Genomic DNA, 13,542 nt, shown 5'->3' with positions numbered 1-13,542 from the left:
TATAATTTTTATTAAGTACTGCACTGTTCTGCTGCCACAAAACAACAAATTTCATGACAGGTGCCAAAGATATTAAACCAGATTCTGATCAGTGTTTGACTTTCAGGTGCTGAAGTTCCCACTTACTTGCCCTATTTATTTTACTTCCCAAGGAACAGGAAGAAGAATCTAAGGTATGTATTTCTGGCGGAAGTCACCATCGAGTACTTAAGTTTGACAAGTGTGTGCAGGATGGTAGTTCAGGCTCCTCCTGTGAGATGTAGAATTTCAAGGTATCTTATAGTCTCCCAGATGACTACATCTGCAGGAAAGTGCACTCAATTTCAGCTCCTGACCGGCAAGGTCAAGAAAGTGGAGCTGGATGCACTCAGGACCATTTGGGAGGCAGAAAAATTAAAAGACTTTTACTGAGGTGGTCAAACCCAGATAGGCTTCAGATAGTAGATTAGATTAGTAGATGGGTGACCATCAGGGGAGTAAGCAGTCAGTGCAGGGTTCCCCTGTGATCAACACTGGCACACCTCAGGGGTGTGTACTTAGCCCACTGCTCTACTCTCTGTATACATATGACTGTGTGGCTAGGCAAAGCTCAAATACCATCTATAAATTTGCTGACGATACAACTATTGTTGGTAGAACCTCAGGTGATGACGAGGGAGCGTACAGGAGTGAGATATGTCAACTAGTGGAATAGTGCCGTAGCAACAGCCTGGCACTCAACATCAGTAAGACAAAAGAGCTGATTGTGGACTTCAGGAAGGATAAGATGAAGGAACACATACCATTCCTCATAGAGGGATCTGAAGTGGAGGGAGTGAGCGGCTTCAAGTTCCTGGGTGTGAAGATCTCTGAGGATCTAACCTGGTCTCAGCATATTGATGTATTCATAAAGAAGGCAAGACAGCGGCTATACTTTATTAGGAGTTTGAAGAGATTTGGCATGTCAACAAATACACTCAAAAACTTCTATAGTTGCACCATGGAGAGCATTCTGACAGGCTGCATCACTGCCTGGTATGGAGGGGCTACTGCACAGGACCAAAAGAAGCTGCAGAAGGTTGTAAATCTAATCAAATCCATCTTGGGTCCTAGCCTACAATGTACCCAGGACATCTTTGGGAAGCAGTGTCTCAGAAAGGCAGTGTCCGTTATTAGGACCTCCAGCACCCAGGGCATGCCCTTTTCTCACTGTTACCATCAGGTAGGAGATACAGAAGCCCGAAGGCGCGCACACACAGTGATTCAGGAATAGCTTCTTCCCCTCTGCCATCTGATTCCTAAATGGACTTTGAAGCTTTGGACACTACCTCACTTTTTTTTTTAAATACACAGTATTTCTGTTTTGGTACATTTTAAAAAATTATCTGTTCAATATACATAATTGATTTACTTGTTTATTTATTATGTTTTATTTTATCTATTATTATTATTTTCTCTCTCTCTCTGCTAGATTGTGTATTGCATTGAACAGCTGCTGCTAAGTTAACAAATTTCACGTCACATGCCAGTGATAATAAACCTGATACCGTTTCTGATTCCTCTCAGCAACAAATATACTCCTTTGAATACTGTTGGGGGGGCGGAATGACCTATCAGAGAACAGCAGCAGCAGCCAGGACAGTGACATTGCGGCCAGCTCTGAGCCTCAGCAGTGAAGGGTAAAGTCAAGCAGAGTGAAAGTGATAGGGGAGACTCGATAGGTAGGGCCATGCACAGCAGATCCTGTGGCCATGAAAGAGACCTGCCTCCCAGGTGCTAAGGTCCAAAATGTTTCAGAGCAGCTGCAGAAGATTCTTGAAGGAGGGTGATCTGTCAGAGGTTGTGGTGCACATTGGCACCAATGAAGGTAGAAAGGGGGAAAGAGGTCATGTGCAGTGAATATAGGGAGTCAGGGAAGAGACGGAAGGGCAGGACTTCCAAAGTAGTAATCTCTGGATTACTCCTAGAACCATGAGCTAGACAGGACAGAAATAGGATTACAGGTGCAGGGAACAGGGTTTCAGATTTCAGGATTATTGGGATCTCTTCTGGAGAACATATGACCTTTACAAGAAGGACATGTTACACCTGAACCATTGGAGCACCAACTGGATTGCTAGAGCCATCGAGGAAGGTTTAACCCAGGGTTCCTAACCTTTTTTATGCCATAGTCCTCTGCCATTAACTGAGATCCTTAGACCACAGGTTGGGAACCCCTGGTTTAAACTAATTGGAAATGGGAATCGGAATGATAGGGCTGAGGATGCAGCAGTTGGTATACAAGCAGATTCAATATGCAGTGAGACTGTGAGGAAGGACAGGCGAGGAGGATAGGACAAAGTGGCAGTCAGTGGGATGAGCTGAAGTGTAACATGGGGGTAAAATCAAAAAGGGTGTTGAAAACAGGACTGTAGGTGCCTTATTTGAATGCATGCAGTAAATGGAATGAGGTAGATGATCTTGTAGTGCAGTTTGAGATTGGCAGGTATGACATTCTGGGCATCACTGAGCCATGGCTGAAAGAAGATTGTAGAAACATAAAAAACCTACAGCACAATACAGGCCCTTTGGCCCACAATTCTGTGCCTAATATGTATTTACTATAGAAATTACCTAGGGTTACCCATAACCCTCTATTTCTCTGAGCTCCATGTACCTGTCAGGGAGTCTCTTAAAAAATCCTATCGTATCCGCCTTCATCACCGCCGCTGGCAGCCCATTCCATGCACTCACCACTCTCCGCATAAAAAAACTTACCCCTGACATCTCCTCTGTACCTACTTCCAAGCACCTTAAAACTGTGCCCTCTTGCGTTTGCCATTTCAGCCCTGGGAAAAAAACTGACTATTCACATGATCAGTGCCTCTCATCATCTTATACAGTTCTATTAGGTCACTTCTTAACCTCCATCACTCCAAGGAGAAAAGGTCAAATTCACTCAAAATATTCTCATAAGGTATGCTCCCCAATTCAGGCAACATCCTTGTAAATCTCCTCTGCACCCTTTCAATGGTTTCCACATCCTTCTTGTAGTGAGGTGACCAGAACTGAGTACAAAACTCCAGGTGGAGTCTGACCAGGGTCCTCTATAGCTGCAACATTACATCTTGGCTCCCAAACTTAATCCCATGGTTGATGAAAGCCAATGCACCATATGACTTTTTAACTACAGAGTCAACCAGCATAGCAGCTTTGAGTTCCCTATGGACTCAGACCCCAAGATCCCACTGATCTTCCACACTGTCAAGAGTCTTACCATTAATACTATATTCTTCCATTATATTTGACCAAACAAAATGAACCACCTCACACTTATTTGGGTTGAACTCCATTTGCCACTTCTCAGCCCAGTTTTACATCCTATCAATGTCCTGCTGTAACCTCTGACAGCCCTCCACACTATCCACAACACCCCCAACCTTTGTCATCAGCAAATTTAATAACCCATCACTCCACTTCCTCATTCAGGTCATTTATAAAAATCACAAAGAGAAGGAGTCCCAGAACAGATTCCTGAGACACACCGCTGGTCACTGACCTCCATGCAGCATATGACCCACCTACAACCACTCCTTGCCTTCTGTGGGTAAGCCAGTTCTGGATCCACAAAGCAATGTCCCCTTGGATTCCATGCCTCCTTACTTTCTCAATGAGCCTTGCATGGGCTACCTTATCAAATGCCTTGCTGAAATCCATATACACTACATCTACTGCTCTACCTTCATCAATGTGTTTAGTCACATCCTCAAAAAATTCAATCAGGCTCATAAGGCACAACCTGCCTTTGACAAAGCCATGCTGACTACTCCTAATCATATTATGCCTCTCCAAATGCTCAAAAATCCTGCCTCTCAGGATCTTTTCCATCAACTTACCAACCACTGAAGCAAGACTCACTGGGTTATAATTTCCTGGGCTATCTCTACTCCCTTTCTTGAATAAAGGAACAACATCTGCAACCCTCCAATCTTTCACAACCTCTCCCATCCGCATTGATGATGCAAAGATCATCGCCAGAAGCTCAGCAATCTGCTCCCTTGCCTCCCACAGTAGCCTGAGGTACAACTCATCCAGTCGCGGTGACTTAACCAACTTGATGCTTTCCAAAAGCTCCAGCACATCCTTTTTCTTATTATCTATATACCCAAGCTTTTCAGTCCGCTGTAAGTCATCCCTACAATCGCCAAGATCCTTTTCTGTAGTGAATACCGAAGCAAAGTATTCATATCTCCTCTGGTTCCATACACACTTTTCCACTGTCACATCTGATTGGTCCTATCATGTTCTATCCTCTTGCTCTTCACATACTTGTAGAATGCCTTGGGGTTTTCCTTAATCCTGCTTACCAAGGCCTTCTTATGGTCTCTTCTGGCTCTCCTAATTTCATTCTTAAGCTCCTTCCTGCTAGTCTTGTAATCTTCTAGATCTCTGTCATTAACTAGTTTTTGAACCTTTTATAAGCTTTTCTTTTCATCTTGACTATATTTACAACAGCCTTTGTACACTGTGGTTCCTGTACTCGACCATCCTTTCCCTGTCTCATTGGAACATACCTATGCAGAACACCACAGATATATCCCCTGAACATTTGCCACATTTCTGCTGTACATTTCCCTGAGAACACCTCCCAATTTATGCTTCCAAGTTCCTGCCTGATAGCCTCATATTTCCCCTTACTCCAATTAAACACTTTCCTAACATGTCTGTCCCTATCCCACTCCAATGCTATGGTAAAGCAGATAGAATTATGATCACTATCTCGAAAATTCTCTCCCATTGAGATATTTAACACCTAATCAGGTTCATTTCCCAATTCCAGATCAAGTACAGCCTCTCCTCTTGTAGATTTATCTACTTATTGTGTCAAGAAACCTTCCTGAACACACCTAACAAACTCCACCCCATCTAAACCCCTTTCTCTAGGGAGATGCTAATCACTATTTGGGAAATTAAAATTTCCCTCCTCGACAACCCTGTTATTATTACACCTTTCCAGAATCTCTCTCCCTATCTGCTCTTCAATGTCCCTGTTACTATTGGATGGTCTATAAAAACACCCAGTAGAGTTATTGATTCCTTCCTGTTCCTAACTTCCACCTACAGAGACTCAGTAGACAATCCCTCCACGACTTACTGCTTTTCTTCAGCCATGACACTATCTCTGATCAGCAGTGCCACGTCCCCACCACTTTTACCTCCCTCCCTGTCCTTTCTGAAACATCTAACGCCTGACACTCTAAGTAACCATTCCTGCCTCTGTAATGACCACAACATTATAGCTCCAAGTACCGATCCACACTCTAAGCTCATCTGCTTTGTTCATAACACTCCTCGCATTAAAATAGACACATCTCAAACTATCAGTCTGAGTGCATCCCTTCTCTATCACCTACCTATCCTCCCTTTCACACTGTCTACAAACTTTCTCTATTTGTGAACAAACAACCCCTTCCTGCGTCTCTTCAACAACACACACAAAATGCTGGTGGACGAAGTCCTGACTAAGGGTTTGGTCCCGAAACGTCGACAGCGCTTCTCCCTATAGATGCTGCCTGGCCTGCATTTTGTGTGTGTTGTTGTTTGAATTTCCAGCATCTGCAGATTTCCTCGTGTTTGCTCCATCTCTTCAGCTCAGTTTCCACCCCCAAGCAATTCTAGTTGTAACTCTCCCCTATAGTCTTAGCAAACCTCCCTGCCAGGATATTGGTCCCCCTCAGATTCAAGTGCAGCCTGTCCTTTTTGTACAAGTTACGCCTGCCCAAAAGAGATCCCAATGATCCAGAAATCTGTATCCCTGTTCTCTGCCTCAATCCCTCATCCACGCATTTACCTTGCACCTCACTCTATTCTTATACTCAATGTCATGTGACACAGGCAGTAATCCCGACATTACTACCTTTGAGGACCCGCTTCTCAACTTCCTTCCTAACTCCCTGTAGCCTGTTTTCAGGACCTCCTGCCTTTTCCTCCCTATTACAGTTGGAAGTTTGACATCTAAAGATACACATTGTATCAAACCAACAGGCGAGTAGGACTCTTGGTAAAAAAAATGAAGTGAAATCCTTAGAAAGAGGTGACATGAGATTGGAAGATGTAGAATCTTTGTAGGTAGAGTTAAGAAACTGCAAGGGTAAAAGGATCCTGATGGGAATTATATACAGGTTTCCAAATAGTACCCAGGATATGAGATATAAATTTCAATGGGAAACAGAAAAAGCATGCAATGAGGGCAATGCTACAATAGCCATGGGAGGTTTCAATATGTAGATAGATAGGCAAAATCAGGTAGGTACCGGATCCCAAGAGAGGAAATGCCTACAAGATGTCTTTTTAGAGAAGCTTGTAGTTGAGCCCTGTAGGGGAAAGACTGGGTGTTTTATAATGAATCAGATTTGATTAGGCAGCTTAAGGTAAAGTTTTTAAAAACTAACAGAAAGCAACTAAAAAACACATGAGAGAAAAGATGAAATATGAAGGCAAGCTAGCCAATTATATCAAATACAAAAAGTGTTATCATATCTATAAAGAGAGAGGTGTGAATGTTGGGGGAAGTGAAGAAATAACTGCTGAACTTAAATATTTTGCATCAGTCTTCATTGTGGAAGACACTAGCAGTATACCAGATATTCGAGAAAGTCAGGGCAGAAGTGAGTGTTAATGCTATTACTAAGGAGAACATGCTTGGGAAACTGAAAGGTCTGAAGATAGATGAGTCAAAAGGACCAGATCGATTACAACCCAGGTTTCTGAAAGAGGTAGCTGAAGAGATTGTGGAGGCATTAGTAATGATCTTTCAAGAATTACTAGATTCTGGAATGGTTCCGGTGGACTGGAAATTTGCAAATGTCACTCCACTCTTTAAGACGAGAGAAGCAGAAGAAAGGAAATTATAGGCTAGTTAGCTTGACCTCACTGGTTGGGAAGATATTGAAGTCCATGATTAAGGATGAGGTTTTGGATATATGGAGGCACATGATAAAGTAGGTCATAATCAGTATGGTTTTCTTGAGGGAAAATCCAGTCCAACAAATCTGTTAGAATTTTTAAAGGAAATAACAGGCAGGATAGACAAAGGAGAGTTGGTGGATGTTGTTCATTTGAATTTTCAGGATTTTTACATGATGCTGCACATGAGGCTGCTCAACATGATAAGAGCCCGTGATACTATAGGAAAGATTTACCAGAAGGTGGTGAATCTGTGGAATTCACTGCCATGGACAGCTATGCAGGCCAAGTTATTGGGTATTTTTAAGTGGAGGTTGATAGGTTCTTGATTAATCAGGGCATCAAAGATTATGGAGAGAAGGAGAAGAATGGAGTTAAGAGAGATGAAGCAGCAGCTGCCCAGACAGGGGTTGATCCAGACAGAAGATAGTGTGCTGCACATGAGGCTTGCATTGGACCTCTTAAAATGGTGCATAAGGCCGCAGGCTGATTACACACAAGAGAGGACAGTGGATAATGGGAGAAAGGGAAGGAGAAGGGACACCGGGGAGATGTCAGGTAGGTGAGGAGAAGATTTAAGAGGCCAGAGTGGGGAACTGAAGATGAGGAAGGGGAAGTGGAAAATATTACTGGAAGCTGAAGAAATCAATGTTCATGTCATCAGGTTGGAGGCTACCCAGACAGAATATGAGGTGTTGCTTCTACAACCTGAGAATGGATTCATCATGGCAGAAAAGGAGGGCATGAACTGAAATGCCAAATGGGAATGGGGATAAGAATTGAAGCGGTTGGCCACCAGGAAATTATGCTTTTTGCAATGGAGCTTAACTGCTTGACAAAGTGGTCCTTCAATCTACGTCAGGTCTCACCAGGGTAGAGAAGGCCACACCAGGAACACAGTACACTATCCCAACAGAGTTGCAGGTAAAGTGTTACCTCACCTGGAAGAACTGTTTGGGGCCCTGAATGGTGGTGAGGGAAGAGATGTGGCATGTGCCAGAAGGGAGATTAGTGGGGAGGAACACATGGACGCATGGTCAAGCTGTGGATGGTAAAGACTTGTCCTTGCTCTCTCCCTGTAACCTTTGATGCCATGTCCAATCAAGAACTTATCAATCTTTGCCTTCAATACACCCACAACAGCATGTGGCAATAAATTCTGCAAATTCACCACACTCTGGCTAAAGAAATTTCTCTGCATCTCTGTTTTGAATGGACATCCCTCTATTCTGAGGCTATGCCCTCTTGTCCTAGACTCTCCCACCATGGGAAAAATCTTTTCCACATCTACTCTGTCCAGGCCTTTCAGCATTCGAAAGGTTTCAATGAGAACCCCCCCCCCCCCCCCCGCCCCGGCCATCCTTCTAAATTCCAGCAAGTACAGACCCAGAGCCATCAAACGTTCCTTGTATGATAACCATTTCATTCCTGGAATTATCCTTGTGAACCTCCTCTGGACCCTCTCCAATGCCAGCATATCTTTTCTAAGATGAGGAGCCCAAAACTGTTCACAATACTCAAGGTGAGGCCTGACCAGTACCTTATAGAGCCTCAGCATCACATCCTTGTTCTTGTATTCCAGACCTCTTGAAATGAATGCTTACATTGCAGTTGCCTTCCTCACTACTGACTCAACCTGCAAGTTAACCTTTGTGTTCTGTACCAGGACTCCCAGGTCACTTTACATCTCAGATATTTGGATTTTCTCCCCATTTAGAAAATAGTCTCCACATTTATTTCTACTACCAAAGTGCATGACCATGCATTTTTCAACATTATATTTCATTTGCCACTTTCTTGCCTAGTCTCCTAATGTGTCTGGACATCTGTATCCTACCTGTTTCCTCTACAGTACCTGCCCCTCCACAAGTCTTTGTATCATCTGCAGACTTAGCAACTAAGCCATCTATTGCATCATATAAATCATTGATATACAGTATAAAAAGAAGTGGTCCCAAAACTGACCCCTGTGGAACACCACTAGTCACTGGCAGCCAACCAGGAAAGGATCCTTTTATTCCCACTCGGCCAATCAACCAATGCTCTAACCATCTTAGTAATTTTCCTGCAATACCATGGGCTCTTAACTTGGTAAGTAGCCTTATGTGTGGCACCTTGTCAAAGGCCTTCTTAAAGTTCAAATATACAGCATCCACTGCATCCCCTTTATCTATCCTATTAATAATCTCGAAGAATACCAACAAGTTTGTCAGGCAGGATTTTCCCATAAGGAAACCAAGCTAACTTTGTCCCATCTTGTCCTGTGACACCAAGTACTCCACCATCTCATCCTTACCAATTGACTCTAATATCTTCCCAACCACTGAGGTCAGGCTGACTGGTCTATAATTTCCTTTTTGCTACCTTCCTCCTTTCTTAAAGAGTGGAGTGACATTTACAATTTTTCAGTCCTCTGGCGCTGCTACCTCTTTCACAACCCTAGGTATCCCGATATCAACCACTTCTCCATCCAAGCGGTGCATCAGCCCCGAGCACCCACAGGCTCTGCCTGGGACTGTACAGTCTTTATACACTACACCCACAGTGAAGATAGTCTTCTCTCTCTCTCTCTGACCATCACATCCCCATGCAGCTCCAGCAAGTATGACAAAGACGTTTTTCCTTTCAGAAATCCGCCTGAATTTCTGTATTTGGTGGAACTTATCAATCCTGTGTTACAATTCCAGCACACTCCTTGCCATCACTAGCTTGATGCTCGGAAGGATGAGAGGCAACAACAGCGCAAGCCCGGAGCACGATGTAACTCTGCTTTAAGAACGCTCAGCGCGTCAGGCAGCGCCTGCGGTGGAGGCGGTCAGGGTCTCCCTATCGGAGGGAGGGCAAGCTTTTGGTCCGCTCTTTGCTTCACACGCGCGGTTAAACAAGTGGGACTGGTTGTTTACAGATCAACGCTGGAAATGGACAGTGTTCGCTCCTACTCCGGACCCTGTGCCCCCGCTCCCCCTCCACCCCCCGGACACTTACGCATCTGGCTGGATTTCTGCTCGGCAAGGACGGCCGGCCTACTCGCAGTCTGACGCCGCCGCAATGTCCAGAGTCCATGAGCGCGGCCGGACCACACCCATCAGCCTCGGCGAGGGCGAGGTCCATCCGCTTCCAGGAAGGCTGGATCGCGTACGGGACGGGGATCATACAGAGCCGGGAGCCTCAGTCCGAGACACCCCCCTCCCATCCGCAACGGGGCTAGTTCACACCCGGGACCCAAGAAGAAGAGACACCCAGGGCCCTGGGGGGTGGGGGGAGAAGGGAGGAGGAGAGACCCGGAATCTTGGGGGAGTGGGGAAAGGGAGACTCAGGACCCCGGGAAGATAGATTGGGAGAGTGTTCCGGAACCTGGGTATTGTGGGGGGATACAGGGAGAGAGACCTGATACCGGTGGGAATGGGGGTTGAGAGACCCACGATCCGAGTGGAGAGGGTCCCGGTGACCTGGTAGGGGGAAAGAAAGACCTGGAACCCGGATGGGTGAGGATAGAGACCCGAGACCCAAGGGATGGTGAAGAAGAGAGACCCGGGTTCCTTGGGGGGGGGGGGGGGGTAGATCCTGGAGAGTTTGGGAATGGGAAGAGAGAGACCGGGACACAGAACCCCCCCCCCCCCCCCCCCCCCCCGGGGGGAAGGCTGGTGGCTCGCTCTCATTTTTCGTCTACTGAATATTGCGGAATTTAACGCAAATTGTGAATGGAGAGCAGAGACTTAGCAGGTCAGCCTGGAGAGAGGAGGTGAGGTGAGTGACGGGAACAACACCCCGAATCTCCCGCCATATGCGCTGTCCAATCCGCTGATGATTTCTATTGTGCTCAGCAGTTTTCCGCTTTGATTCCTGCCCCGAGTAGTGTGGGAGAGGACGTCACTCCGGATTCCACCTTAAACGGAGGGGAATGGGCCTGGGGAGTGGGGATGGTGTCAGAGAACAGTTCCCCGTTCCTCACTGCAGCAATCGGGGGCAGCAAATCTGAAAGTGTGACTGGAGGTTGGGTGGGGAATGGTGCTGTTTGATGACTGGGGTAGGGGGATGGTCAGTGTGAGAGGAGATGGGTAGGAGGTGATGGATGCCTGAGGAATTGGGGGTGGTAATGGGGAGTTAGGAGTGTTAGGGATGGAAACTCAGGTTGGTGGTGTTAGTGGTTGGGGTAAGATGGTGGGGTTTAGGTATGAGTAGGGGTGGGTGGTGAGGGACGTGAGGTTGTGTGGTGTGCCATTAGAGTAGGAATTTAGGTTGGTAAGGAGAATGGTGAGAGGTGAGGGATGGTGGTGGTGTGAGTGAATTTCTTGAGGTGTAGTGGTTGGGGTCCCTTACACCCATTCAAACACAGTTTGGGATGGGGCAGTGACTCCCCTAGACTTGCCTCCCTAGTTCCAGCACTAGGTCCTCAGGAATCATGTTGCCCTGCCCTCTTCCCCCAGCACCAACTGGATAGCATATCAACCTGATAATTATAATGGAGACTAGTCCTTTCGTTGCAGAGACAAGAACACAGAAGGTATTGGGATCAAGTACTCTTTTATACCATGTGAAATGGCATGCCAGCCACTCAGTATCATTTGTATTAGCAGGCCCCTGAATCATCAGTCATTTATCTGAGGCTAGGAAACAACTTTAAGCCGAGGAGTACCCACGTCCATCAGTAGACCACCAAAAATGCATAATTAATGAAAACCAAGAGATTATATTAAGTCTTTGAAACAGTTAGCTTGATGAACAAGCCAGAAAGCTTTTGGCTAATACCGGTGAATAATTTGATTGGATTAATTTCTACTACTGGTTTCCAAAGACTCTTCAGCCAAACAGGACAAGTCCCAGTAAGTAGCTATACCTCCCTTCTCTCTAAGATTATTGTAATGGCTAGGTATGAATCAGTAGGTTTGGATATATCAAGGTGCCCTGAGGCACAATCTCTCTAAGTGTCTGGGAGACAGGGTTCAAAGAGGAGCGCTCCAGAAATAGGGGACATGTGGTTGAGTTACCTAGGCTTCAGGCATCTAAGTTCCAGGCACTGGGAGTGCAAAATGGTTTCACACTTCACTTGCTGTGGAATGATAGGTGATTTCTCTGGAGGGTAATTATCCCTGGGCCATCTTCTTCTAACCATCTCCTCTCCCTGAGACACTTAGTTGGAACTGCAATCTCCATTCTCTCCCTAGCTTGAAAGGTGACTTTGTTTAGCCAATCCAGTCTAGTCCTCAGGAAGGATGAAAGTTGGAGCAGATATTAGAATAGATGTGGTGGTGAGGTGGGGGAGTAGGTTTGTGGGCCAAGTTAGGACAGTTAGAGAGATTCTGAGAGACAGAATTTATGTTCATTTGGAAAGGCAGGGACTGACGAGAGTTGTAGAGGCAAAGCATGTCCTTCAGGCTATCAAACACCCACTGATACTACATGCATCCTACTTTATTTTACCCCCACATTCCCATCAACTCTCCCAAATTCTTTAACCTACTTGTGCAATAGCAGCAATTTACACTGCTAGAATGTCCTTGGGATGTAAGATTAAACCAGATTATCCAGAGATCCACAGAGAGAATATTTAAACTCCACACAGACAGCACTGGAAATCAGGATTGAACCCACAGATGTGCCAGCTATGTGGCAGCCAGCCATATTAGGATTTATAGAAGAAACCCTGGAAGATGAAATTGATCAGACTCAGAAGGTGTAATGGTTCTGAAAACAGTGAACTTGATTTTGCTATTGATTCTCTGGATAATTGTTCATGTTGAATTAAATTGACTTTATTTTTTACATGCTTCACATACACGAGGAGTAAAAATCTTTGTTATGTCTCCGTCTAACAATAGACAATAGGTGCAGAAGTAGACCATTCGGCCCCTCCAGTCTGCACCGCCATTCTGAGATCATGGCTGATCATTCATTATCAATACCCAGTCCCTGCCTTGTCCCTATATCCCTTGATTCCCCTATCCATCAGATATCTATCCAGCTCCTTCTTGAAAGCATCCAGAGAATTGGCCTCCACCGTCTTCCGAGGCAGTGCATTCCACACCTCCACAACTCTCTGGGAGAAGAAGCTCTTCCTCAACTCTGTTTTAAATAACTGACCTCTTATTCTCAATCCATGCCCTCTGGTACTGGACTCTCCCAACATCTGGAACATATTTCCTGCCTCAATCCTATCAAATCCTTTAATTATCTTAAACGTTTCAATCAGATCCCCTCTCAATCTCCTCAATTCCAGCGTGTACAAGCCCAATCTCTCCAATCTCTCTGCGTAAGACAGCCCTGCCATCCCAGGAATCAACCTAGTGAATCTACGCTGCACTTCCTCAATTGCCAGAATGTCCTTCCTTAAACCTGGAGACCAAAACTGTACACAATATGGTAATTTATAATAAATAGAACAGTCAATTTAATGTAGAGAACACTCAAGTCAGTGTGAGTTTATCAGGCTGATGGCCTGGTGGAAGAAGCTGTCCCGGAGCCTGTTGGTCCTGGCTTTTATGCTGCAGTACCACTTCCCAGATGGTAGCAGTTGGAATAGATTGTGGTTGGGGTGCCTCAGGTCCCCAATGATCCTACAGGCCCTTTTTACACACCTGTCCTTGTAAATGTCCTGAATCATGGGAAGTTCACAACTAC

General features: G+C 45.3%; 1 protein-coding gene and 1 long non-coding RNA gene across 5 annotated transcripts in view; one reads left to right on the top strand and one right to left on the bottom strand.

Moving 5' to 3' along the window:
- The window catches only part of LOC132406301 (A-kinase anchor protein 2-like), a 60,286-nt gene extending 49,791 nt beyond the window's left edge, over positions 1–10,495 (bottom strand). Inside the window, exon 1 of one of the 4 annotated variants that reach the window (XM_059991770.1) lies at positions 9,910–10,495. In XM_059991770.1, coding sequence (XP_059847753.1) covers positions 9,910–10,077 — 168 coding nt within the window. In that variant the 5' untranslated portion in view covers positions 10,078–10,495. The remainder of the gene's footprint in view (positions 1–9,909) is intronic. The other 3 variants (XM_059991771.1, XM_059991773.1, XM_059991772.1) reach the window with 3 other exon arrangements.
- A 43-nt stretch (positions 10,496–10,538) lies between these two features.
- The window catches only part of LOC132406304 (uncharacterized), a 57,447-nt gene continuing 54,443 nt past the window's right edge, over positions 10,539–13,542 (top strand). The window contains exon 1 of the long non-coding RNA XR_009516127.1: positions 10,539–10,671. This is a non-coding gene — a long non-coding RNA (uncharacterized LOC132406304). The remainder of the gene's footprint in view (positions 10,672–13,542) is intronic.

Source organism: Hypanus sabinus, chromosome 16, assembly GCF_030144855.1.
Source record: "Hypanus sabinus isolate sHypSab1 chromosome 16, sHypSab1.hap1, whole genome shotgun sequence".
Classification (NCBI taxonomy): Eukaryota; Metazoa; Chordata; class Chondrichthyes; order Myliobatiformes; family Dasyatidae; genus Hypanus; species Hypanus sabinus.
The sequence above is the reverse complement of the archived record's forward strand: the minus strand, read 5'-3'. Positions and strand labels throughout refer to the sequence as shown.